General features: G+C 32.1%; 3 protein-coding genes across 7 annotated transcripts; 2 read left to right on the top strand and 1 right to left on the bottom strand.

Moving 5' to 3' along the window:
- Window positions 1-707: 707 nt before the first annotated feature.
- LOC115975362 (putative nuclease HARBI1) lies at window positions 708-5,866 on the top strand. Of its 4 annotated transcripts, XM_031096115.1 has the most exons (6): window positions 708-783; window positions 963-999; window positions 1,260-1,331; window positions 2,412-3,035; window positions 3,118-3,343; window positions 3,456-3,991. In XM_031096115.1, exons 4-6 carry the CDS (start codon window positions 2,736-2,738, stop codon window positions 3,917-3,919), a joined length of 990 nt encoding a protein of 329 aa, XP_030951975.1. In that variant the 5' UTR covers window positions 708-783; window positions 963-999; window positions 1,260-1,331; window positions 2,412-2,735; the 3' UTR covers window positions 3,920-3,991. The 4 variants fall into 4 exon arrangements, 3 of the variants coding, with proteins under 3 accessions (XP_030951975.1, XP_030951973.1, XP_030951976.1); XR_004088112.1 differs by lacking the exons at window positions 2,412-3,035; window positions 3,118-3,343; window positions 3,456-3,991 and adding an exon at window positions 5,648-5,866 and having other exon boundaries at window positions 1,141-1,331; XM_031096113.1 differs by lacking the exons at window positions 708-783; window positions 963-999 and having other exon boundaries at window positions 1,141-1,331.
- An 8,589-nt stretch (window positions 5,867-14,455) lies between these two features.
- On the top strand, window positions 14,456-19,557 carry LOC115974944. Of its 2 annotated transcripts, none has more exons than XM_031095527.1 (4): window positions 14,456-15,008; window positions 15,103-15,258; window positions 16,241-16,618; window positions 18,484-19,557. In XM_031095527.1, the coding sequence occupies exons 1-4, from the start codon at window positions 14,655-14,657 to the stop codon at window positions 19,429-19,431; spliced, it is 1,836 nt and encodes a 611-aa protein (XP_030951387.1). In that variant the 5' UTR covers window positions 14,456-14,654; the 3' UTR covers window positions 19,432-19,557. The 2 variants fall into 2 exon arrangements, with proteins under 2 accessions (XP_030951387.1, XP_030951386.1); XM_031095526.1 differs by having other exon boundaries at window positions 14,458-15,008; window positions 18,496-19,557.
- A 995-nt stretch (window positions 19,558-20,552) lies between these two features.
- On the bottom strand, window positions 20,553-23,446 carry LOC115974942. The gene is made up of 4 exons (XM_031095525.1): window positions 23,093-23,446; window positions 22,891-23,005; window positions 22,553-22,667; window positions 20,553-22,283 (listed from the first exon to the last, which is right to left on the bottom strand). The coding sequence occupies exons 1-4, from the start codon at window positions 23,191-23,193 to the stop codon at window positions 21,394-21,396; spliced, it is 1,221 nt and encodes a 406-aa protein (XP_030951385.1). The 5' UTR covers window positions 23,194-23,446; the 3' UTR covers window positions 20,553-21,393.
- Window positions 23,447-26,116: the final 2,670 nt, after the last annotated feature.

The raw sequence follows: 26,116 nt of genomic DNA, 5'->3' as shown, positions 1-26,116 counted from the left end.
AAAAAAAATAAAAAAATAAAAAAGAGGTATGACATTATTTCTATCATAATAGAGGTTATTTATTTTGTAATTAAATAATTACTACAAAATCCTGAATGATTTTGGCCTAAAAATGTAAACATAGTTACAGAGTAACTTTTATTAAGATATATATATATATATATATATATATTTTTTTTGGTTAAGAGAAAATACAAATAACAGACTAATTCACATTAGAGTTAAGATCAAGTTCAGATACCCTATTAATAAACACGCCAACATTATCCATATTGACTAAATACACAACACCAGAACTTGGCTAACTATCGGTTTCGAAAACTTTTATTAAGATTGTTTTTTGCTTTCTTGTACTACAAGATCTATATTAGTTATTCAATTTTTTTCTTTATTATTATTTTCATGTAGAAACAGTTTGAAATTTGAAAGAGATGGGTGCGATGTGAAACATTTAGGCTGTGTTTGGATGGGTGGAATATAGGGAGGATGGAAAATATAGGAGGGAAAATGGGGTGGAAAACTGAGTTTTCCACCGTTTGGGAATGGAAGGAAAATCAGAGGAGTGGAAAACCGGGAGAAACTTTTCTCTCCCGGGCCCACAAAATTTTTCCTCCCAAATCGGGAGGAAAATCAGTGAGGGGAAACAGGCATGATTGGTATTTTACCAAAATACCCACCCACCAACCCTCATTCATACGCCTCACCTACCCAGCTGAAGACTTTTGCCCACAAACCCACTTTCTCTCATTTTCTCATCTCAGCTTCAAACGTCCAGTGCTCCAGGTTCTGCTCTCTTTTCTTTTCTTTTTGCAACGTGATCTTTTGGTTCCTGTCCGCATTATACTCCTCATTTTCTTGTTGATTTTCTGGTTTCGTATGACATTCAAATTTTTTTTGTTTTTTTTTTTTTCATTCGTTCATCTATCATGCACTCATTAGTTTCGTTTTGTTTTTTTCTCCAGCAAAGGGGTCTTTTGATTTCCTCTCCAGCCGTGACAGGTATGATCTTCTCCATTTTTTTTGCTATTCGATTTTTTTTTTTTTTTTCGTTCTCTTCCTGGATTCTTTCTCCAAAATATATATATATATATATATATATATTTATATATATTTTAATTCTGTTCCCTTTAATATATAAAGAATCCGTGTGTTGATTGTTTGTTTTCTTCTACTTCGGACTTCGGCGCCTCTCACTCTCACTCACTGCCTCCTCTGCTTCTCGCCTTCTCTGTGCCTCTGCTTCGGACTTCGGTGGTCAGTGGCCGAGGCTCTGTATCTGTGCTTGTTATTCCCCTTAAAATTTTCAGTCAGTTCAGTCCACTACTCCACTGGTAACTTCTATTATCAATTATTCTTTCAATTATTAGTATTTAATGAATTATAGGGCATTATAGTTTACATTTTACAGAGCATAGCATTTTAGTTTACATGTGTTCCTGCCTTTGTGTGTGTTCATAGTTGGTGGATTTTATTGTTTGGTATTAGTTGTGATTGTTAGAATCTGTTGGTGTTAAGGATTTCATTTATTAGTGGTTGTGTTTTGCTGAATCCATTTTAATTTTCATCCATGTTTGCTGAATCCTGTTGGTATTAGTTGTGATTGTTAGAATCCATGTTAATTTCCATCCAAGTTTGTGTGTAATGATAACAGCAAACTTACCCCTCTCCACAGTTTTTATCTTTCTCTAGATTTCCATCACAGAACTCTTGATTTACAGCCTGAGAATACACTCTGCATAGCCTTATCACAGCATCAATGACCGTGTAACTTTTACCACTTAATGCTAACTATAACCCTACAAATGCAATAGATTTTATTCTATCCTTTCTATTCTATCCAATTATCGGTCTCAACATTCTCATTTGTCCATTTCATCCTTACTGTTCTTGCTCTCTCTCTCACACACACACACACAAAAACTCTAGGCAACATCTTTGTCATATTCCTATTGCTTATGAATGATTGATACATCATGGGCTTTGCAAGCCTAACATTCTCTCTTTGGATGGAAATTATATAATATGGCTATGAAATTGGTCGTGATTATGGTATATGCTAAAAAAGAATAAAAAAATAATACATTTTTTAAGGGATAAAACCATATGTAGTTCTTAAAGTTTATACTAATATCCAATTTGATCCCTAGATTTTAGAAAGTAGCAATTAACATTCCCCACCAATAATTTGTCTCAGATTAAGAACTTGAGCTTGACATAATTTCTTATATGATTAGTTATGTGTATTAGTTTTTTTTTTTGTTTTTTTTTTTTTTTTTATATATATATATAGTGTTTCTTTGCTAGTTATGTTTGGGATGATAAAAACAAAACAACAAGAGTAAGGTGCTTTAATTAGTAATTATTATGACCAATGTATTGATTATTTTTTACTTGTGATGGATATTTGGTAGATGGATAATTCAACTAATTGGGATAATAGTCCACCGGAAGATTTGAGTAAGAGTTGGGAGGAAAATTGTCAAGATCGATTAAGAAATATTCATGAATTGAACAAATTTGGTTTGCAACTTTTGACTGATTGGCAGAGAAGACGAGATGTAGCAATTTTGCAACTTCTTGTACATGTGGTGCATGGAATATGGATGATGGGCATATATTGTAGTCCACGTTATGTGGATAGAGTACTTACCGAAAGTAGTGCGGAAAGAGAAAATGTTAGGCAAGAATTACTAAGTGAACTTAGATGCAATAGGAAATGTAGAGACATAATTTGAATGGGGCCTTGTGCCTTTGCTAAGTTGTGTGAAATTCTTCGAGGAATTGGCTGTCTTAAAGACACTAGGAATGCTTCTATTGAAGAGCAAGTAGCCAAGTTTCTTTACATTTTAGCACATAATGAGAGAATCCGTACGGTTTCCTTTTTCTTTCGTCGTTCTAATGAGATCATAAGCCGTCATTTTCACAATGTGTTGAGAGCAGTCATCTACTTAGAAGATCAGTTCCTTCTACAACCTAATGGAGCAGAAGTTCCCCAACAGATACGAAATAGTCATAGATTTTACCCATACTTTAAGGTAAACATATTTTTAAGCAACTATATGGATTGCTTTAATATGAATAAAAATTTCTTGATTTAATAGATTGCTTTAATTCCAGGATTGTGTAGAGGCTATTGATGGGACACATATTCGTGTAAAAGTGTCAGCAAAAGATGCGCCTAGATATCGAGGGAGGAAAGAGTACACAACTCAAAATGTATTGGCAGCATGTGATTTTGACATGAGGTTTACTTACGTTTTACCGGGATGGGAAGGGACTGCCTCTGACTCGAGGATAATTAAAAACGCTTTAAGTAGGGAAGACAAACTTATAATCCCTAGAGGTAATGTTAAGTTAAATACAAAGTATACTTATAAATGCAAAGCATACTTATAAAAAATATAGAGAATTACATATATATAGTGAATTACTTATATAAATTATTTTCTTAATAGGAAAATATTATCTAGTAGATGCGGGCTTTATGCTGAGAAGTGGACTTATGGCGCCATATAGGGGTGTACGTTATCATTTAAAAGAGTATTCAGCACGTGGCCCAGAAAATGTTGAGGAACTATTTAATCATCGACATTCCTCTTTGCGCAATGTCATTGAAAGGACATTTGGTGTGTTGAAGAAACGATTTCCTATTATATCTGGAATGACAGAACCTTTTTTTCCAGTTGATACAGTTACTGAGATTATCTTGGCTTGTTGTATATTGCACAACTATCTTATGGGAGTTGATCCGGATGAAAGGTTGATTGCAGAAGTTGATCAGGAGATTTCGAATGATGACATACATAATGAAGCTAGAAACAATAGAAATGATAGTGATGCAGATGCTAGAAGAGGAGCAATATTACGAACTAGTATAGCAACTAGAATGTGGAATGACTATGTATCGCATGATCAATAATTTTACTCATTATGTTATGAGATTTGACTTGCTTATATGTATTTTTCTTTATGAAATAGTTTCAAATGGAATGACTATTGCTGAACATTTACCAATAGTTGCTTTTGTACAACTATTATGTGTACTTTATTAATGTTTCAGATAAATGTTCAATTACTATTTTACTTATAGCAACATTATGCTATGTCGTATTTTGTTTTATTGGTTTGTTTGAAGTATTTATATGTGAATCTTATTAATTTCTTTGTAATAGTTGTATGTAATCTTGTAAATACTAATATGTTTAACATGCAGTCTTTAAAAATGTCTAAGACATTGAAGAAGAAAACTGATAATGAGTCTAAAGCGACTAACATGAGATGGACTGATGACATGGATGGCTTCTTACTTAACGTCATGTTGGAGGAACAAAACAATGGAAATAGGCCCAATGGAATATGGACTTCTCATGCTTTCTCAAATATGTGTAAAAAGTGTTCAGAATCGTTCGGTTATACAGTTGAGAAAGGTAATATCAAGAATCGGATCAAAACATTGAAAGGTACTTTCCATTCATGTTATGACCTTTTCAAGAACATGAGTGGATTTGCATGGAATCCTATTACTGCACTTTTTGAGGCTGAAGATGAAGTGTGGGAACCTTTAATAGAGGTTAGTTATATTTATTTTGATATTGTAAAATGTTTTTTAGGGCAAGTTGATACATTGTGTTGGTCTTTTGTTGTAATAATAATAATAATAATACTAATAAGTGTATATTGTATTTTTATAGGCAAACTCAAATGCTAAAAAATGGAAAAGAACTCCAATTCACCATTATGAGAAGCTATTTGATTTGTTTTCCAAGGATAGGGCAAATGGTGAAGGTTCTATAAGTGCAAAGGAGAAAGTCCGTCGATGGGAAAAGGATAGAGAGGATAGCGTAAATTTGGAAGAGAATATTGATTGCTTTGGTGAGTTTAGCATGCCAAATGTAGATTCATATTCTCCAAGGGTCTCTCCTTCCTACTCATGTGAGACATCGTCCAAGAAGGCGAAGAAAACACCTGAAATGGTTGAAATGCTTGAAAAGCAGATGGAAATTTTTCAATCCGGAATTGATAATGTAGCAGCAAGTATAAGGCAAGGAAATGAAATTGCTAAGGAGGGACTTGCTATTATGATGCAAGGACATGAGATTGCTAAAGAGGGACTTGCTATCATGGAGAGAGGACGTCCACGTTGTTACTCTGAGGATGAAGTCTTTTCTGAATTGGTGAAAATAGGAATACCGACGGAACACCAACTTGATGCTATGCTCTTCCTAATTAAGGATCCAACCAAAATGAGAGCATTTTTTGGTGTTCCAACTACTGAGTTACGTCGACAAATATTGTTGAAGATGATGTATCCTAAGGAACCTTAGTGATTGGATAATTGTCACTTGACTGTTGGTAGTAGCTAACTTTTTTGGGTTGAATGTAGTGTAAATTTGATTTGCTAACTTTTGATAGTAGTTGACTTTTGTGGATTGAATATAGTGTCAACTCACTTTTGGTAGTAGCTGAATTTTGAGTTGTTAACTTTTGTGGGCTGAATGTAGTATATTACATAATTAGCAATATTTGATAAATTTGTATTTCAGTTAAGACACTAGAAGATAATGTAATATTTTAACTTGTATTGTGCTATGGATGAATGAAATTAATATCATTTTGTTTCAAAGTTTTATATTTTTCCTTGGTTCAGATCTGCATTTTGGACTTGCTAGGTGTGTTGGATTGATGCTAAGAAGAAATTCAAGAGGCTAGTATGGCAACCTGGAAGGAGCAGTGTTGGGACCATACTGTGCTTGAGTAATATGTTAATTCTTGTTATAAATTATGATTGACACCTATCCGCTGCCTTATTTCTTTAGCTGATGTTAAAATTATTTGCTTTGTATGATTTATGTAAAGAATACATGTGTAAATTCATTTCTTTAAAATGATTTTGCAATAGTTCTCAAGGTTTATAAATTTTAGAAATCTTATTTCATAGTCTTAGATATTTTTACCACTGTGGGGTTGGAATTCTAATGATTTTAATTGACAATGTAATATCTAAACTGTAGTGCGAATCCTACATATCTAGTTGTGGGTCATTGACTTATCCTGGACTTGCAAGTTATTTTTTCTTTTTTTGACATTGGTGAGATAATGTTTGTACCTACTTGACAACGGATTATATTATTGAAGAGATTACAAAAGTTGGCTTTGTCCTATTCAAGCTCAAGGATGGCCAATGGCTCTAAGGTGCCGTGATGTTTGGCTTGCCATTGTCCATGTTAATGCCCAGCCAATTCTTTGTAAAGGGTGTAATGTTTGGCTGAAACGTGTGAAAAAAAAAATGCTGAAATCTGGAAAAAAGAAAAAAGAAAAAAGATTATAATGTAATTTTTACATTATAATAATAAAAATGTAAATATAAATTTATATATATGATGTGGTAGATTTTATATTATTTAATGAGTATAAATAAAATTACTTCTAATATATTATGTAACAAGGGTATAATAGTCAATTTATATAAATTATATTTTCCATCCTTCCATTTTTCTCTCCAACCAAACAAAAGAGTTTTCCACTCTTCCACTTTTCCACCCCTCCAACCAAACACATAAGAGGGAAAACTAAATATTTTCCATCTTCCCACTTTTCCATCCCCCCACAATTTTCAATCCTCCCACTTTTCCACTCCCCCATCCAAACAAAGCCAGACAGCCGTGGCCTTTGGAGAATGGAGAGGATTCGTAGACTTTACTGGCAGTGCGTGGACTGTGTCTGTGGATTAGCCAGTTGGGCATTCAATAAATAGAGATTTTCGAAGATTAAAAATGAATACCACAGAACGTGCATTCATGTATCAGTATCATATCTCTCGTTGAGATTATCCAATAATAAAAAATTAATTAATTGTTATTAAAGTAAGTAGTACGGTGTACAGAGGCAAATCTTTTTCGGTTCAACTACCATTTTTTCATGTGCAATTCACCAACTTTGACTTTTTACTTTTTATTTTTCGTAAATTTTTTCTTAACTTTTTTTTAATCATCAATTGAGATTATAGTTGCAAAGCATTGATGTGGACCCAAAATTACTTTTAAACATCAAAATCTAAAATTACTAATTTTTAAAAAAGACTTTTACAGGTTTTTATTGTTCTAACAATATAAACTAAGAATTTTTCTTTTTAAAAATAAATATTAAAAACATATCACATTTTGAAATGAGATTTTCATGTGAATTAAATTAAAATTCCAACCAAACACAAATGGTAAAAAATTAAAATATTTTCTACCCTTCCAACTAAACATAACGTTAAATAATAGAAAATCCAATTTTTATCATACTACAAAAAATGAGGTCTATAGCCGCATTTTTTTAAAATCATCTATTAATTTGAATCCAAATTTGAACTTCTCTCTCTTGCTACTCCCACTCCCTTTGTGATCCTTCACTCTTAGTTGGTTTCGAGGTGCTCATATTCAAAACTGACTAGTTTAGTTTTGCCAAAATTTTCCTCTAGCCTCAATTGAAGTAAACTAATTTAGTCCTAAGCCCCATTTTTGAGCTAATGTTTGAACTAAAGGTTTGTATTATCGAGAGTTCAATTCGACATATCACTAAAAAGGAACCACATATGTCTCCTTTTTGGAAGTGTATTTAATGATTGATCCCCACTAGACATCCATCGTCCTAATTAAACATGTAGAAAGACCATCTCATTTCATTTGCTTGAATTTAATTTCCTACAAAACAATTTTATGGACAAAGATTAGGATTTTATTTTTGCTATGTGTGAGACTAATGACCATTAGTGAAGGCCACTTTTCAAACCAGGCAAGAATGAGTGTCTAAAATCTTCTTGTTCAGGGCCGACCCTAGGCTTAGGCCACTTAGGCCATCACCTAGGGCCCCCTACTAGAGAAAGGCTCCCAAATTTGGTGCAAAATTTTATATATTTAAAAAAAAAAAATTTGGAGATACAGGAAAAAGATTAGTTTTATATTTTTTTTCTACAATAATTGAGTAATGATAGAGATAATATAATTTAAAATACATGGGTCTTACAAATATATATATCACTAATCACAAGAAATAATTTTGATAGGAAAATGCTAAAAATACTATAAATTTTACTTCAAAACCTTTACAAATTAATGTGGCAATTAATATGATTTGTGGATGTCAACAATCTATTTAATACATTTTTGAATTACTTTTTGTGATTGGTGATACATCTTTGTAAGTTTCATGTTTTAAAATTTATAATATCTCTAACATCATTCATTCAAATATTTGTTTATTATCTTTTTGAATTGTCACTAATCACATTCATTACTACATCATTTGTAAGTTTTTTTGTAGTAAGATTTATTATAACTTTAGCATTTTTCCAAAAAAGAAAGCATATTACAAAATTAAAAGAATGAAATTTTGTTATAAAAAATTACTATATTAAATACTAGTTAAATATTATTTAAATAATAACAAAAATACCTCATTTAAATATATCACCTTAGTCCTCCAAATTTGTTGGACCACCCTTGTTCTTGTTCTCATTCCCTAATTCCAAGCCTAGCTTTGGTTATGAAGAGTTAGATCTTTGTCTTTGGGATTAAAGTAGCTCTCAACTCATCCAAAACTACGTGGTTACTATTTTCTGCCTCTGCTTTTAACCCATGACATTTATGGCATACTCTTTTGAAGGTGTTAGAATTTGTCAACGGTAGTGTTAGTTTAGAGAATGAGGAGGTTGTTGATGTGGAAGGTGTTAGAATTTGTCAACGGTAGTGTTAGTTTAGAGAATGAGGAGGTTGTTGATGTGGGAATGGTTGTGTATGTGGTTTCTTTCTTGTCCCTTTGATTTTTGTGTTTCCATCTTAGATTTCTCAAATTATCTCTAAGATTAGGGTTTTCTTTAAAAAAAAAAAATTAAGGGAGATTCTCTCTTATATGTTAAAGGGAGGGAAAGTTAAAAATTCTATAGAAGACAAAGGATAAAGGCCATTATAACCCATTTAAAAGAAAAAGAAATAAAAAATTAAAAAATAGTGTACATATCTTCATGGGTACAAATAAAGAAGGGTCATGCTTACGAATGCCCTTAAGGAATTAGTTAACAATCTATTTTAGGAAAGTTTTGATACTATTTTTATGGGAAATGAAAAAAAAAAAAATCAAAACATTAATTGTTTTATTTTCTTTTCCCATAAAAATTTTTATTTAAATGGATTATTAACCAATGCCCTAAGGACATTTATTAGCATTTCCCAATAAAGAAATACATTTCCTTTGTCTCACTGCAAGGTTTTGGAAAAGGAAAGAATAAATAAGTTATTGTCCTCTCGTATGCGTGATATGTTCTATTGTATTTAGTTACACCTAGTCACCAACCAATACCAATACAAAACTACATAAAAATCACAGCGCAGCAACTGCATAATAATTTCTTTTTTTGGGGGACAAATTATGAATTCCATGATTTTTAAATGGGATATTGGTGAATACACAACAGCATAAAATCTCAGTGTAACAACTACGTTTCAACTTTTTTGACAGATTAAGAATTCGGTGATTATAAAATATGAGATCATCTTTTTCTTTTACTACTACTATAATAATTCTTCTAGAGTATTAGTATAGTCATGCGCAAATCAACTCCATTATATTTAAGCTTATATTCTATATATAGAACAACACAGTGATCCATATGAAAAGGGCATGAAAATTTCTTACGAGTAAAATAAGAATTAATGGCTTACTTTGATTCTTAAAGCGCGCTCGTCTATCATGATCCATGTGACATGAAGAAAATGCATGAACGTGCAGTTAAAGCATTATAAGACCGTTGGCTTGTTGCTTTAGTTTATTAACAGTGTCAAATTAAACGATATCAACTTTAGTGTCGATATAGGTGAAACAGAACATTGAGGAAGAGTTACAATTCTGACTTTTTCAAAGTTGTATATACAACAAATGGAAGGGCCAAATGTTATTGTGAAGAGGCATTCAAAAGAAGCAGATGATAGATAACAACTTCACGCCTATCTTGAAGAAAATGTTTTACATTTTTATATAAACTTTTAGTGGGTCTTTGAAAAGCATTCATCAACTTGCACATAAAATACGCAGTAGGTAATCTTAAAAACTTCCAAGTTTCAACAAATTAAGGCAGTGTAAAATGATTTTTTTTTTCTTTCTTTCCTTCTTTCATACTAGTGGGTTCTTACTTTTTCAGGCAACTTGTTTTCGTTGAACAATAGGCGTACTACGTACAGTTTTTGTTGGAAGCTGAAGCTCATCACCTGCTGTCATTGCCCAAGAACAAGGATCCATAAAAGAAGATTCGTTTTATTATTTTATTATTTTTTTCATATTTTTGGATGAACATGAAAGAAGAGTTGTTTTTTTTGAGAAAAGAAAGAAGAGTTGTTAATTCTTCTATTTCTCGTTATAAATTATTCAGAAATACATTAGGAGGACCACGTCGTAAATGTTGGTCCTCCCACTCAATAAATAATGTGTATTTGTCAACAGCATTTTTATTTTATTTTTTTAAAATCTTATTTGCTTAAAGCTTTTTTGTAATTTTAGTTTTTTAAGTACAATGCTACTTTAACCAACTTGCATTCAATTTTTTTTTATAGTCAAAACGACCAAATTAACTTAGTTACAAATCTAGGTGTGATGCTAGAATCATAATTTTTACCATAATTTACTCATGTAGCAAATTAATTGTAAATGGAGGAGTAAAAAATGGGGGATCTACAACTCTACCACTAATAACTTGTCACATATATAAGTAAATTGCAGTAAAAATTATAATCCTAATATTTTTCTAAATCTATTTAAAAAAAAAAAAACCTTCTTAGTCACTGTCTTCGGCTCCTCAACCACAACCACCCCTTCACATAGTATTTCATGGGGCTTTCTCATAGATCTATTTTGCGTCGCAAATATTACCAAAACTAAATTGCCGCAAACCTATTATTGATAAGCAAGTTTTGGAACTAATCTTCATGCCAGTATTATTCTCATCCGATGAGTTTTGATCATGGAGTTGTGTTTAAGAATTTGAGTCATTTTGAAATGGGATTTGGGAATTGGGTTTTAATAATTTTTAGGATTCCTTGGTATCAAATGGTGGGTCGAATGGGATTGCTGGATATGGAGGTTTTGGTGGGAGATGTGAAGGTGGTGGTGGTGGTGGGGCCGAAAATAGTAATGGGTAGAAATTAAGGCACAAACACCACATGAATTTTAGCTCAAAACCAAACTTTTTTTTTTCAAAGAAGACTGCACATTTATTCAGGAGAAACAACTATATGGCTAAAATTATAGCCAAAATCAAACTGACAGCCTCATCAGAATAAAAACTGATTTATCAAAGACACTATTATAACTTCACTTAATAAAAAGAATCACCCAATAGTTTTAACTTAATAATAGAATTACTATCACTTCAATTTTATACAAATAGGACTAGAATAAAATAAATTTTAAAACAAAAAACAATAAAAACTTATTTATCTAAGATTCAAATACCACTTCACTTAATAATTAAATCATAAAAAGTTTCAACTTTCACAAGGAAAAAAAAAAAACTTGATTCATTTTACATCACATCATTAATAATTTTTTAGGGTATTTGAAGTATAATATTTTTTTTTTAAAAAAAAAATCTATATTCGACCCTTGAGAATAATTTTTGGGGAAAAAGAACAAGATTGGTTTGTCAGTGACTAGTTGTTGAGAGAGAGGGAGAGAGCTTTATTGGAAAGATGAAAAGACTTTTTTAAGTAAATAATAGGAAAACGTTTTTTAAGTTAAAGAGAGAATCAGATCCAAAAGTATATGGGTTTCTTCTTCTTTTTGCCTATACATGGACTACTTTCATAAGAAAAATGGGAATGTGATATTTGTTCTTAATTGCTAAATTTATATGGTAATGTTATATTAGGTTGTAATTCGTAGTCATGTACAAAAAAAAAAGACATTTTACAATAATGAATTAGTGATAATAAAGTAGTTTTACCTCAATGAGTGAGGTGGTTGTGGTCATCTTAATTTTTGCACTAAGTATTATGAATGAGTCACTTAACTTCAAAATATAAAAAAAATAATAATAATAATAAAAAATTAGACACGTGTTACAGAATTAGACAAAAATTAAAAACTAATTTTGATTGAATTTTTGCTTTTCATTTTTTATTTTTTTTCTGAATAATATATTAATGATATATGAGTATAGAACAAAATAATGGGCCCAAGTGCCCAAATGGATAACTGGAGCTGCACATTGAAAGGAACTGGGGTTTAAGGAAGGAGCAGTGGAGAACTATCATTGTGTAAGCCATAGCCCAACGCTTCAGTTTGGTGTTTGGGCCCATGTTTGAGCTGTAATAGAGAGTAAGCTATTCTGAACTTTTGCAAGATCCTGTACAGCCCAAACTAAAATCTCCTGAATTTGCATGATGATGTTGTCCTGGTATTAAGCCCAGACCTCCCACCATTGGATTAGAAAAGTGGCCCATTTATTCTTCAGTAACATCTGTGAGAGATATTAATCTCTTCTTTTCTTTTCTTTTTTAATTTTTTTTATGAATCTTCTATTTATAACCTGTGTGCCCCGGTTGATGGATTTTATAATTCTAAGTCAAATCCACTAGAACTGGGCCCAAGTATATGGTTATACAGTCTTTTATATGCTGAAACGTTATCTTAAACTTAAAAGCAGGTACATCGATGCTTGATATAATAAAAAGAACAAAGTTTAATTACTACCTTATTTAATATTTTTTTATTAGAAGTGAATTTTGATAAATTCACTATTGGATTACATATTCTTTTTATATTCTCCATGCTTGAAATTTTTTAAGAAAATTAAAGATCAATAGTTATGTTATCAATAAATTATTTTAATTGTAAGTTTTTGTAGTTTAAAATGATGTATAAAATATAAGTATATAGATCATATAGTAAATAATATTTAATTGACACAAAATTTGATATATGTATTAAGAGCGGAAAGAATATGAAATTCAACGATTAGATTTTCAAAATATGTAACAATATTTATTTTATTGAGTAAGGTTGGAGTCTTAGATTATAATCAATTTTGTAACTAAATTTTATCCTAATAAAAATAGATTGTATTTTAGCTAATTAAGTTCAAAATTCACTTATTCTCTCAAAAAAAAAAAAGTAAAAATTCACTCGCAGATTATGTAAAATTGTGTAAAACTATATAATTGCTACAGTAATAATTATGTACGTTTACATTAACATTATCCATTTTACATGTAATTTTTTTTTTTTTTTTACATATTCTGAAGATAAAAGAAGAGAATGAATAATAATTGTTATGTGTGAAGAAAAAAATAATTAAAAAAATTCAAGAAAATTTGATATTTTAATAAAATGTAGTGTAAAATAGATAATTTAATTGTATAGTGTTTTAAAAAGTAAGTATGTGAATAAATAAATAAAATAAATTCTTTTTTGATAAACTAAAAAAATAAATTGTTAGACAAAAGAAACTTGAACGATTTAATACGAATGTTGTTACGACTAATAATATTAAAATTGTCATTGACACGTGGAGATAAAGAAGCAACATAGTTTCTTTTCTTTGAAGGACTCAAATTGTTGTGTGAAAAAATAAAAATAATTAAAAATTTTAAAATAAATTGATATTTTAATATAATATAGTATAAAATAGATTGACATGGTAAATTGTTTTTTTCTTATAGAAAAACATAATACCCTAAACCCTAATCCAAAAAATCTCGTATAATGAATTGTAGGACGATTGGAGTTATGCCAATGAAGAAGAAAGGAACAACATAAGCAAAAAATTGATTCATAGATCAAAAAGTTTTTTTTTTAAAGAGAATTTTTGTACATGAATCTACTTCTAATGATAACTATTTATCATTAGACCAAAACACCAATCAGTTTTCAGTGTAGACGAAAATTGAATCCTAAATCTCTTATACAACTATAAAAAATTTTACCACTTGAACTAACTTGAACCCACTTAAAAACTTTAGATACTGGTGTTTTGAAATGTGAACATATGAAATAAATATAAAAGAGATTTATTAGACAAAAGAAACTTTGAACGATTTTAATACGAATGCGGTTACGATTGATAATATTAAAATTGTCATTGACACGTGGGAGATAAACAAGCAACGTAGTTTCTTTTCTTCGAAGGACTCAGTACCGTATGTCGCTCGCTAAAATTTTGCGCGTAGATCAACGCGAAGTAACATAGGCTGTCAGCGTTGACGTGTCAACACCCCACATCTCCATGTGACGATAATCCCCGAAGTTTTCCTTATGTGTGAACCCAAAACACAATTGCTTCAACATCTCAACCAATCATCAATTGCCTCATCACAAAGAAAAATATCAAACACGTGAAAACCTCTCAAACCTTTTTTTTTTTTTCCTCTTCTCTGGGTGCTTCACGTAATAAGGTGTGCCATTTCACACGGAAACAAGGTCCACAAGGAAAGACTCTTTCTAATTTGCCATAAGCACCCTATACAATATAAGCTGTCACACGACCAAATTGAGAACAAGTCTTTATATATTTGTTTGTGTTTTTTATTGTTTTCATTCTCTACTATTAATATCCAAATTTGTTGTTAAGGATTTTACACATTTTGGGATATGTTTATGTTTGAAAGCTAACAAAGAAGAAGATGAAATGGTCGCCATGGGCAGCTGGGGTTGTAAAGAGGTTGCATGTGAAGGTGAACCAGTTCAAGCTTGAAGGGTTTTGTGAACAAAAGGTAGAAGATGATGGTGGTGATGGTGATGAAGATGATGATAAGATTGTGGTCATTGCGATGAAATGGAAAGGACCTAAAGCTGGGCTTGGACTTGTTCCATTTTATAGAACATCAACGCGTCAAAGAGATTACACCAACCAAAGATGCTCATCGAACAAAGGCCAACCCATTGAATGGGACGATGAGTTTGAGAGTGTGTGCAGTTTTTCGATCTCCAAAGATGGTTCTTTTGGTCCTTGGGATGTTACTTTCGACGTCTTATATGTAAGTCTTTTTCATTGATGTTTGGTTTTAATATTTGTTTTGTACGTTAATTGCAATAAAGGCATTGATTTTTTTGTTTATTAAATATTAATAGGGACAGAAAACAGAATCAAGGAGCAAATTGTCGGTTCTGGGCAAGGTATCATTGAATTTAGGAGAATTAGCTTCGAATATGAAGTCTCATCAAATTGAAAGAGAGCTTCCCGTGACTTTACGTGACGGTCGTTTGTCCACGGATGCTACCCTTTTGGTATGTACTGTATTATATGCCCAGTTTCATTCATTTTTTTTTTCTTCTAAAAAAAAGAGTTCAATTCTTTTTAATTTACGTCCAATTTTTTTTTTAAATCATTATTTTCAATCCATAGTCTGTACTTTTTCTCCCTCTGTTTTGATTTTGAAGCGCGTGTTGAATAATATTGACAAGATAGCTATTTTAGTTTATTTATTTAACCAATAAAATGGATAAAAATGCTTAGCTTAAAACAAAAAAAAAAAAAAAATTTGTGGGTATCCTAGCTGTTCTAGCTTCAAGTTGAGTAAAGCCAGTTCTGTATCTTCCATTCAAAAAAAAAAAAAAAAAAGACTAAAGCCAGTTGGTTTTACTTTGGTTGAGTGTAAAGCTTTTCTTGGGCTGATAAAGTTGTAAAGTCAGGTTTTAAGTAGATTTAGATCTCTAGATTTTTTAAAGTACTTTACCAAATAGGCTTCCTTAAATTTTAACAATTTTTTAATGATTTAATAGTTTAGATTTTGTCATGCCAGCATTCCACTAACAATAGTCTTAATTATTTTGTTTGCAATATTATTTTATTATTTTAAGAATATTATTAGTGAAATACTGACATGGCAAAATCTAAATCATTAAATCATTATAAAGAATAGTTAGGATTTAAAAAAATTTATTAATAGAGTATCTTAGAAAATCTAGAAAATCTGAACCCGGTTTAGGCCATCTTTGTTTAGCCACGCCCTAAGAGTACAGACTGTGAAACTTTGTCCTAATTTTCCTTAAAAATCTACAACTAGATACTTACCGAAAATAGAAAAGAAAAAGTAAAAGACCTTGTAGCCATTAATGTTAATGTTTCAACCATCCCCAACCATCTGATTGTTTATACAGTTATACTTTTATGTAACATGTCATAAAACTTTGACCAGTTCGTAGTTACCTATAATTGACCGATTGACCTGATATTCTAATGTTGTTATTATTTGAATGGCTTGTGTAGGTATCTATGAGCTTTGTGGAGGTGAGAGATTCTCATGAGTCGCCAAGAATCACTGTAAACTTCGTGGAGTCAGACACAGTAAATGTGTCGGTCACAAAGTTGAAGAGTGGTTTAAACACGAGGTTGGAGTCGGAGAAGGAGAACAACAAGAACCAGAAGGCTTTTAGTGGCAATTACTTGGATATGCCAGCCGTGACTGACTCAGATGGATCGAGTGAGTCTATTTACACAAGTGACAATAGCAATGTAGACTTAACTTTGGTAGCTGACTTGGAATCCTTCTCGAGATCAAAGACTCTGTCTCGCTCCTTTCGAAAAACTGGGTTTTTCTCTTGGAAGAGAAGGCGATTGAGTTTTAAATCCTTCGGTTCACTACGGGTATGTCTCTCTCTCTCTCTCTCTTTTTTTTTTTTTTTTTTTTTTTTTTTTTTTAAGGTCATAGCTGTACTTTGTATGTAAAATTGAATAAATGTAGAGACACACCTAATTTTATATCTAACTTTATAACTTGTTGATGTTGAAGTGGTCAACAATAAAAATGATAAACAATTTATACAATACGATCGATTCAACATGTTGTAAAGCTCTCATTAAAAAAAAAAAAACATGTTGTAAAGCTGAATGTGTGTGCAGTATTGTTGTGTAAAGTTTAGTTATTAAATCTATGAACAACCAACATAGATATACACAAATGAATCTTTAATCTTAGAGAGAAAATTTCATTTTATACCCCATAACTTAGGAGTATAATAATTAGGGTAAATTGCAAATTACACCTCTAAAGTTTGGGGGTGATTGGATTTTGCACTTTCAAATTTCAGAATTTGGATTTTACCCCCTGAAGTTTGAGGTGTTTGGATTTTACATTCTGACGTTTCAGAACTTGGATTTTACTTCCTAAAGTTTAGAGTTGTTTGGAACACCCCTAAATTCTGAAACTTTAGGATGTAAAATCCATACATCCCAAAACTTTAGAGAGTAAAATTCAAACACTCCCAAAATATAGAGAGTAAAATTCAAATTCTAAAACGTTAGGATGTAAATTCTAAACACCACCAAACTTCAGGGGTAAAATCCAATCTCTCCCAAACTTTAAGGGTGTAATTTACAATTTACCCTAATAATTAAATTAATCATATAACTCCAAAAGCAATAAAATAAACCATATAATTCTAAAAATAATTAAATAGTGAAGTTTTAAAAAGTAACAAATTAAACCACAAAGCACAAACGCAATATCAAGATTTTTTTTTTTTTTGAGAATCACAACATCAAGATTTAAGTGGTTATTTTTTAAACTATAGAATTTAATTTATTATACCCCTAAATTATATGGTTTTAAATGTAATTTTCACAATGACTTTTTATTAATAATCAATACACTATATCAATAGGATGATGCAATGTGTTGGTTTGATTAATTTATAAGGGCCGGTACTATTCTCATGCCAATAATTGACCACAATCACTCTAGCTATGTGAGGAATGGATTCAGATCCTTTAGATATCTTATGGTACTCTATCAATAAATTTCCTTAAATCTTAGCCATTCTTTAATGATTTAATGGTCTAGTTTCTTTTATGTCAGCATTTCACTAACAATATTCTTAAAATAATAAAATAATATTGCAAACAAAACAATTAAAATTATTGTTAGTGGAATGCTAACATGACAGAATCTAGACCATTAAATCATTAAAGAATGGTTAAGATTTAAGGAAATCTATTTGCTAGAGTACCCTAGAAAATCTAGAAGATCCAATTAATTATAAAGCTAATTATTGTGTCACACCTTCAAACATGAAATGTTTTACACAATGTTCACACTTTCACATCAGATGCTCACACACATGATTTGCCAAAATGTGGATATTGTTGAATATGAAACAATCAAAGCCCTTAATAAGATTTTTTTTTTTTTTTTTTTTTGAAATAAAGGGATGATTCCCTTGGAAGCACATCAATTGCTCTAATATAATCTCTTCTTCATTTGAGTAAGCAAATGGATAATTTAGCACAGTATCTCAAACTATTGCTTTCGAATGAATGAATGAAAAAACCTTCTATAGTTGCCATCATGAGTAATGCCATTGTTAGAAAAAGAACCAAAGAGGTTCGGACAACTTTCTGTTTTTAAAAGGTTTTTCCAGCCAAGAAGCCTAGATTCTAGCTACGACCAGATCAGTGGTCTTCTTTGATTTGTTTTGTAAGGCAAAAGTTATGAGATCTAATGCTTGTCATGGATATATCTGCAGAAAGCAGATGCTGCTGGATCCTCTTCAGAAATAGACTTGCAAGATGACAATTGCACAACCAGTGACTGGGAAGTGAAGGAGCTAGTCAGCAGAGATGGGCAGGCAAAGCTCAAAACCAATGTATTCTTGGCATCCTTCGACCAAAGGAGCGAAAAAGCTTCAGGAGAGAGTGCCTGCACGACACTAGTAACAGTCATTGCCCACTGGCTCCACTCCAACCAAGATATGCCAACGAGACCCAAATTCGACAGCCTCATCATAGAAGGTTCCTCAGAGTGGCAAAAGCTTTGCAACAACACCGCCTACATACAATCCTTCCCGGACAAACATTTTGATCTTCATACGGTCTTAGAAGCTAAATTCAGGCCTCTGGCAGTCTTGCATGAGAAGTCTTTTATTGGGTTCTTTTGCCCCGAGAAGTTTGAGTGCTTGAAGGAAGCCATGTCATTCGAAGACATATGGAATAAGATCAGTAGCAACACTGAAGTTTATGAACCAAGAATATACATTGTGAGTTGGAACGATCATTTCTTTGTGCTCAAGGTAGAAGCCGATGCTTATTACATCATTGACACGTTAGGTGAGCGGCTTTTTGAGGGATGCAACCAGGCATTCATATTAAAGTTTGATGATTCAAGTGTGATGCGTGAAAAGGAAGAGAAAGAAAAGGTTGGCTCCAAGGAAAAAGATGGGGCAAGGAGTAGTGATCATAAGGAGGAAACTGAAAAGGTTATATGCAGTGGGAAAGAGTGTTGTAAAGAGTTTATTAGGAGATTTTTAGCTGCTATACCACTTCGGGAACTTGAGGAGGAAGAAAAAAAGGCCACAATTTCTAACTACTCTCTCCATCAGAGATTGCAGATTGAGTTTGACCTTTGCTGCTCTTCTTCTTCTTCTTCTTCCACGTCCATTTCATCTCAAATTTCAAACCAATAGTTCATGTAGAACAAGTAGCTGAATGGCACGGTTGGAATCCAATTTTTAATATTCTTTTTTTTTTTCAATAAGAAATACTAACATTAATTTTCAGGCAGATTAGAATTAAAGATCGAAGGCCTTGAGTCAAAGCATTCTATGAACCTTCTTTTTAAAAATTTGATAATCACATATACGATGATGTTGAAGTATTCTACTCTTGCAATTGCCATAGTTTTTAGTGTACACTATTTATAAGTATGGCTAAAAAAATGTGAGGTTTTATAGCTTTAAAAATAAGTTAAGAAAAAAGAAGGGGGGGGGGGGGATGAGCCATATTATCCTAGTAATTTTTTTTTTCCAGATAAATTTGAGTTACAATTAACTCAACTAGTAGTCTTTTATCATCAAATAAAATATGAGTTATCATTCTGACAAATCCAAAAGCACTGAACCCAAGCCAACTCGGACCAAGAAATCCATCAAATTTTTACACCCCATGAAGCCCACATTAACTCTATGCAAGTGGAGCTACAAATCCCGGCAGGTTAGTGAGGAGGTTATCCAAATTAAACTAGGTGGAAATGGGTCCAGAAATAATGAAGTCATTAAAGATTTAATAGGGTCAGTGGAGCCATTCTGATAGGTTCTGTATTAGTAATAATTGAGAAGTGGGGAACAAATTGAATTAGGGGTAAAAACTCGACGAGGCTTTCTTTGTTTGTGTGAGTGGGGGACAAGAAGGTGTCTCCATCCATATCTAATTATTGTCTGAATCAATATGCCTCTAGTTTGCTATGTGGACCCCTTCCTACTAGAGGTCTAACTAGGAAGGAAAACAAAACTATTATTGACAAAGACAGAGGTTTGTAACAGTTTATTCCTTTAGGATGGTAGAAAGGAAAAGACTTCACAATCCGTCCACTAAAAATAGTGAATTTCGATAAGCTCAATATTTTGTTGCCTCATCTCTCACTATGTAGTATGTTCTTATCAAAATCAAAAAGAAAAAAAAAAGACATTTTGTTGGGTAAATCAATAAAACACAACAGTCAAAACTAAAACATCCAAAGAGAACAACCACTACAGTCCATTCCAAAATATTTCTTAAAAGGTACAATTCGTTTTACATGACACTCAAATTCAAATAATTTCTGAACCCAATTAAGCTTTAGTGTTTAGACATAAATGGAACACCTAAATACACATAGACAGGAAGTGTATTTGATAGCAAATTGTCCAGGCACAGCCATGTTTCTTGTGATTTCAGTGGCGAAGAAAGCAGTTTTTGCACAGCTTCTCCCCCACTGTTAAAACTTATCATCAATTTAACAGAATGCTGATTTGGGTTCGGGCACCGGTGATTTTTCCACACCAGCTTAAAGGAAAAATAGGCTTTCATTTCTCCATGTAAATATCCTGGCTTATACTCAGTTGAGTTGATAGTGATGTTTCAGTCTTTCCACATCTTCAACGCCAATCCACTATTCTGGCCTTGCACTTCTTAGTAAACCCCACCAGAAGCATAAACCTATCCCCTTTTCCAGTTTCCTTTCTGTTTTGTTGCTGTTTTGCTGCCAGTATACCATATGCATATACATCAGGCTATGTTGCAGGAAAAAGTATAAAGTTTTGATCAGCTTCTGTCTTAAGCCAAGGTACTACCAGCCACTCTTTCTCTCAAATTAACTTTTTCAATGCATCTTTTTAAAGGAAATCTTCATTCAGTGGATATAACTAAGTCAATACAGGTTCACACATATTCTACAACAACATCGGTCATACAAAAGTTTCTTTTGTACATTGCATATCAAAAAGCCTCGAATTCAGTTAGCTTGTCCATCATATACATCTAATTCGAACTTAATGTCATTTGCTTACATTACATTTTTTCAAATTTTGAATCCTTGCAATAAGCAATTCATCAATATCTACTAATCTAACCGTGTCAAGATTGCCAGGTAGAAGTTTCTACACCAAGATCTAATCTGCATTTCTCATTCTTCCAGTCAAGTGACTACTACATGGAAGTTTTGGCTGCCCACAGAACTGCTGATCCTCTTCAGGGTGATTAAAAACTTCCTTTCGCTTTCTCATCGTTGCTTCTACATTTATATTTTTATCCTCAAAACTGCATTTAATTGAAGAGGAATCTAAAGGGTCATATGCCTTTCCCCCAGTAAATAATGCTAACTTTCTATCCACGGGTGACTGATCCCTATGGTTGCCTCCATCTCGAGAACTACCAGAACCATCATCTTCAACCTCTTGAGGCTTCCTGTTTCCAACACCTAGGCGTGTAAAAGAGAGAGGGCCCAACCGCAATGATAGATCACAGCCAATCTTACATGAGCTCTCAAGAGGTTTCCTTGTATCAGTTTCAGTGATCTTATATGATGCATCTACATTACAGGAATAGGGATTCTCAACACCCATCTTGGCAGGCTCCAATGTGTCAGAAGTCAAATTAGGAAGGATTCCCTGGGGTTCTACAAACTGAAGGCAATTTCCATAATACAAGGGATAAACCGGATACAAGTTTGATGCTGGATAATTTTCCATATGTAAACTGGGTTTATTACTAGATGGTGGAACATTCACAGATGCAAAGAGAGACTTGTTAGCGGCACAATCATTGCTCAGGGGAAAAGGTCTCAAATGGGTTGAAATTGTAGTATTGGGTTTCACAAAATTCGAACAATGAGGCATATACTGTGATTTGGTGGTATGATTCCCTTGGCTAGTGTTCACTACTGTGCCAGGAGAAACACGGGGGGGCTGCTCTTGAGTGTTGGGACTCAGATAAAACCTGGGGTTAATATTCCGTTGGCTCCTCGATGCTCTTCTTGGCGTGCAGCCCAAATTTAAAGCAGCTGAGTGATTCAAATAGAGTACAAACAATTACAAACAGACATTTTAATCTAGCTCTCTCTCTCTCTCCCTAGCTTTTTGTCTGTGATTGTGTTCAAGTACAGTACTCTTTGCTAGAAACAAAGGGAGTAAAATTACACACATAATAACCACAAATTTAATCAAATCAAAAAATTTTGCAATTGATATCAAGTAGAGCCAAGATTATTATATAATGATCAAAAACCCAACAGCAAATATTTGTACTAAGTCAAAATTGAATGGGGTATACCTTCAATACAAGGCTGGAGAAGCTTTCCATTTTCGGTACTCTCTTCACGTCTAATAATTGTATCAATGGCATCATTCATTCGCTCCCAAAGTGTTTTAAGGTCCATGTATTCAGCCTATGCAAAAACACAAGTTTGAAAAAACAACAGAACTACTAAACCCAGATATATACCAAAGCTCTATATACTAGTAATAGCTGAAAGAAAATGTAGCACATAAAAATATGTTGTCTAGGACCCAACAAACATAAAAGTAAAACACCTCTAAATTCGGCCTCACTTAGAAACTACATATGGCTCTGTTCATTTTTTTTCCTCTGAAAAAAAAGGGTAGATGTACCTCAGAATTGGCTTTGGAGTACATAATTTCTTCTGCTTTGAGCACAACAATAGGGAGCTTCTCTTGCCATTCCTTGTTCTTCTTAGTAGCTGAGCCATGAACCTCATTCACAACCCTATGCAAAGCAGACAAACATCACAGATTAGATGTGTACATAAAAAGTTAAACATGTATGCATATATTGGGAGAGATGGGATTGGACCTGAAAATTTCTTGAATGAGAGAACCTCTGATGGGTTGGTGTCTATCACTGTGCCAAGCTTTCCTAACACACTCATAAGGCCTTGGACCTGGTCTAGGCATCCTCACTACTTTCTTTCACACAGAAAAGAGAAGAGCTTTGTTTTATTGGAAGAGAAACAGACTCCCAACTCTCTATATCAGAAGTTAGGTAGCTTCTTCTGCTTTGGCTTTTTTTATTTATTTTATTTTACATTTTTTCCTGACTTCAGTTGAGTGTTTCAGAGACTCTGAACAAAATGCAATAACACCAAGCTTTTAAGCAAGCGGGAAGAGAGAGAGAGAGAGAGACAGATGGGACTGGGGGGTTTGCTCTTTTCTTTCTTCTCTGTCACAAGTTGAATTCTTTGCTTAGAATAATATAATTTTTATTTAGATTTTCACAGTTCATTTTTTTTTTTTTTTGCTGAATAGTTTCACAGTTCATACCATTTTTATATGGCATATGAGTATATCAACCATAACTTAATGTCTTATAATATTATAGTAAAATAAGGTACGAAATTGGATGGTGTTTCTAAATTTATTTATTATTTGTGTTTGACCATGAAATCTCAATTATTTCTTCTTTCTTTTTATGGTTAGTTTGTTTAAATGGAAAATTTTATGTAAAGATAGTTTTTTGTATTTATCAATATTTGTAGTATCAGAAAAAATTAGTTAAAAAAAAATTATGTTCAGTCAACGGAAAAAATAAAACTTATTTTTAAAAATTTTTTTTCATTAAATTTTTTTTAAAATAACTTTACTTCAAACTAAATAAGAAAAGTTAGGAGATTATTTCAACTTATTTAAAATTGCTACTAGATAAAAATAAAATAATTTTATAAAAATATTTTTTTAAATGACTCATTTTAAAAAAAAATATTATCGTTCTTGTTTTCTAACAAACAATAGAATGATAAAACGGTCTTTCTCTTCTCTTTTATGTTATTATTATTTTCTTTGGATTGAATAGAAAACTCAATTATTTTGAAGGGAATGGGAAAATTGGAGTTTAGTGTGTCCCCCACTCATCCACATGCCTGCTTCCCATAGCCCCTAGAGTCCCTATCTCTCCGTGTCTTTTCACTCTTTTTACCCCCCCACTCTCTCTCTTCCTCCTGACCATTCATGTCGTCAAAGTGGGGGGAGAATTGATAAAAAAAGTCACTGTCGGTGCTATTTTAGGCAACCCCAGCCTCTACTCATCATACTGTAAACAATGGCAGAATCAGAGACATGATTCATATCGGGTGACCTCTTTACTTTACCATTAACCCTCCTAATTAACCAATTACTCCAATTGATATATCATCTAATTTTTTGGTTTATATTTTTATTGGCATGATTGGAATCATTGTTATGGATAACCAATTCTAAAGGAACTTCTCTTCTTTTATGAATGAAAACTCCACCTACTCCTCCTCCCCCCCCCCCCCCCCCCCCCCCCCCCCCTTTTTTTTTTCAAAGAGAAAAACAAACATAGACAAGGAAAAGAGTTTTAACACAACACCACATGTTTTATGTTAAAATACATGTTTTAACGTATATTTTCAGTTTTTAAATAATATTACACGTATTTTTACACATTTTTTCATCCACATATATTTCTAAAAAATACAAACAATGTTACTAAACAGCCCCTCACTCGTGGGGCATGATATCCCAAAATTCCTAAAGTACTTGTTGCACTTTCTAAGAAAGAAAGATGAATTAGATTCTATTCGTCTTTTAAAGGAGGATGAGGAATTTTTTTTTTTAATTAGTTTGTGGGCATTCCTAAAATAATTGAATTTACACTATGTTTGATTTAATAAAATGACAAAACTTAAGTACAGTGTCTTAGGTGTTGTTCATTAAGTTCCCCTCTTAAGATTCAGTCATGTGGCTACTTAACTAAAATATATATACTTCCATCCCATGAGAAAAACCTTGTTGCACTTTCTAAGAAAGAAAGATGAATTAGATTCTATTCGTCTTTTAAAGGAGGATGAGGAATTTTTTTTTTTAATTAGTTTGTGGGCATTCCTAAAATAATTGAATTTACACTATGTTTGATTTAATAAAATGACAAAACTTAAGTACAGTGTCTTAGGTGTTGTTCCTTAAGTTCCCCTCTTAAGATTCAGTCATGTGGCTACTTAACTAAAATATATATACTTCCATCTCATGAGAAAAATCTGCATAGCAAAATCTTAAGAGGAGAACCTAAGGAACAACACCTAAGTACTATACCTAAGTCTTGCCCTTAATGAAAAACCTTATGCAAAGATAATTTTTGGTATTTTCCTATGTTGGTATTTTCAAGAAAAAAAAAATGGTCAAATGAAAACTATCTTTTAACTTCTCTTATTTAGCTTGGCATGAGATATAGTTCCCACTAAAATTTTCTATAAAACAATTATATCTCACATGAAACTAAATAAGGAAAACAAATATATCTCACATGAAGCTAAATAATGGAAGTTAAAAGATAGTTTTCAAACTTATTTTAAATCACTAACAAATATAGAACAATGAGATAATTTTCTAGAAAATGTTTTTTGGAAAATTAGTCATTTTATAGAAAATATTAATGTAAAAACAAACAGAGCGTTAGTAATTTATAAAATAAATTTTTACGCAAAAATTACCATTCTGGTCCATACATTTAGAGGTCACAATCAATTTGGTCCATACATTTTGGTAGCAACCAATTTGGTCTATGTTATTTTCAACTTGCAATCATTTTGGTTCTTATTATTTTTATTTTTGATATGTGTGTCTAATGAAATTGGATATTGGTACATTGATTTGTGTTTGGTTGCTAAGAAAATGCAAGAAAAGTTATGATTTGGCGATAGGAATTAAATTGACTGCAAGTTAAAAATAACGTAGATCTAATTACAAGTTGAAAAGTTGTAATCATGATTCTTCCACTAATTTTAGGCTATAAATATGAGAAACGGAAGAAGAGAAAAGGTTGTTGAAAGCTTCTGGAGGCTGCTTAGAATTTAGAGCAATA

The sequence above is a fragment of the Quercus lobata genome, chromosome 2, assembly GCF_001633185.2.
Source record: "Quercus lobata isolate SW786 chromosome 2, ValleyOak3.0 Primary Assembly, whole genome shotgun sequence".
NCBI classification, from domain to species: Eukaryota; Viridiplantae; Streptophyta; class Magnoliopsida; order Fagales; family Fagaceae; genus Quercus; species Quercus lobata.
Note: the sequence above shows the minus strand (reverse complement) of the source record. Positions and strands in the feature narration are given on the sequence as shown.

Bases quoted from the DNA above. Each gene is read 5' to 3' on its own strand.
- LOC115974944 (XM_031095527.1), top strand. From the start codon at position 14,655: ATGAAATGGTCGCCATGGGCAGCTGGGGTTGTAAAGAGGTTGCATGTG. The intron at 15,259-16,240 runs GTATGTACTGTA...TGGCTTGTGTAG, and splicing joins CCACGGATGCTACCCTTTTG to GTATCTATGAGCTTTGTGGA. The intron at 16,619-18,483 runs GTATGTCTCTCT...TGCTTGTCATGG, and splicing joins AATCCTTCGGTTCACTACGG to ATATATCTGCAGAAAGCAGA.
- LOC115975362 (XM_031096115.1), top strand. From the start codon at position 2,736: ATGGGGCCTTGTGCCTTTGCTAAGTTGTGTGAAATTCTTCGAGGAATT. The intron at 3,036-3,117 runs GTAAACATATTT...CTTTAATTCCAG, and splicing joins GATTTTACCCATACTTTAAG to GATTGTGTAGAGGCTATTGA. The intron at 3,344-3,455 runs GTAATGTTAAGT...TTTTCTTAATAG, and splicing joins CAAACTTATAATCCCTAGAG to GAAAATATTATCTAGTAGAT.
- LOC115974942 (XM_031095525.1), bottom strand. From the start codon at position 23,193: ATGCCTAGACCAGGTCCAAGGCCTTATGAGTGTGTTAGGAAAGCTTGG. The intron at 23,006-23,092 runs GTCCAATCCCAT...TGCTTTGCATAG, and splicing joins CTCATTCAAGAAATTTTCAG to GGTTGTGAATGAGGTTCATG. The intron at 22,668-22,890 runs GTACATCTACCC...GTTTTTGCATAG, and splicing joins ACTCCAAAGCCAATTCTGAG to GCTGAATACATGGACCTTAA.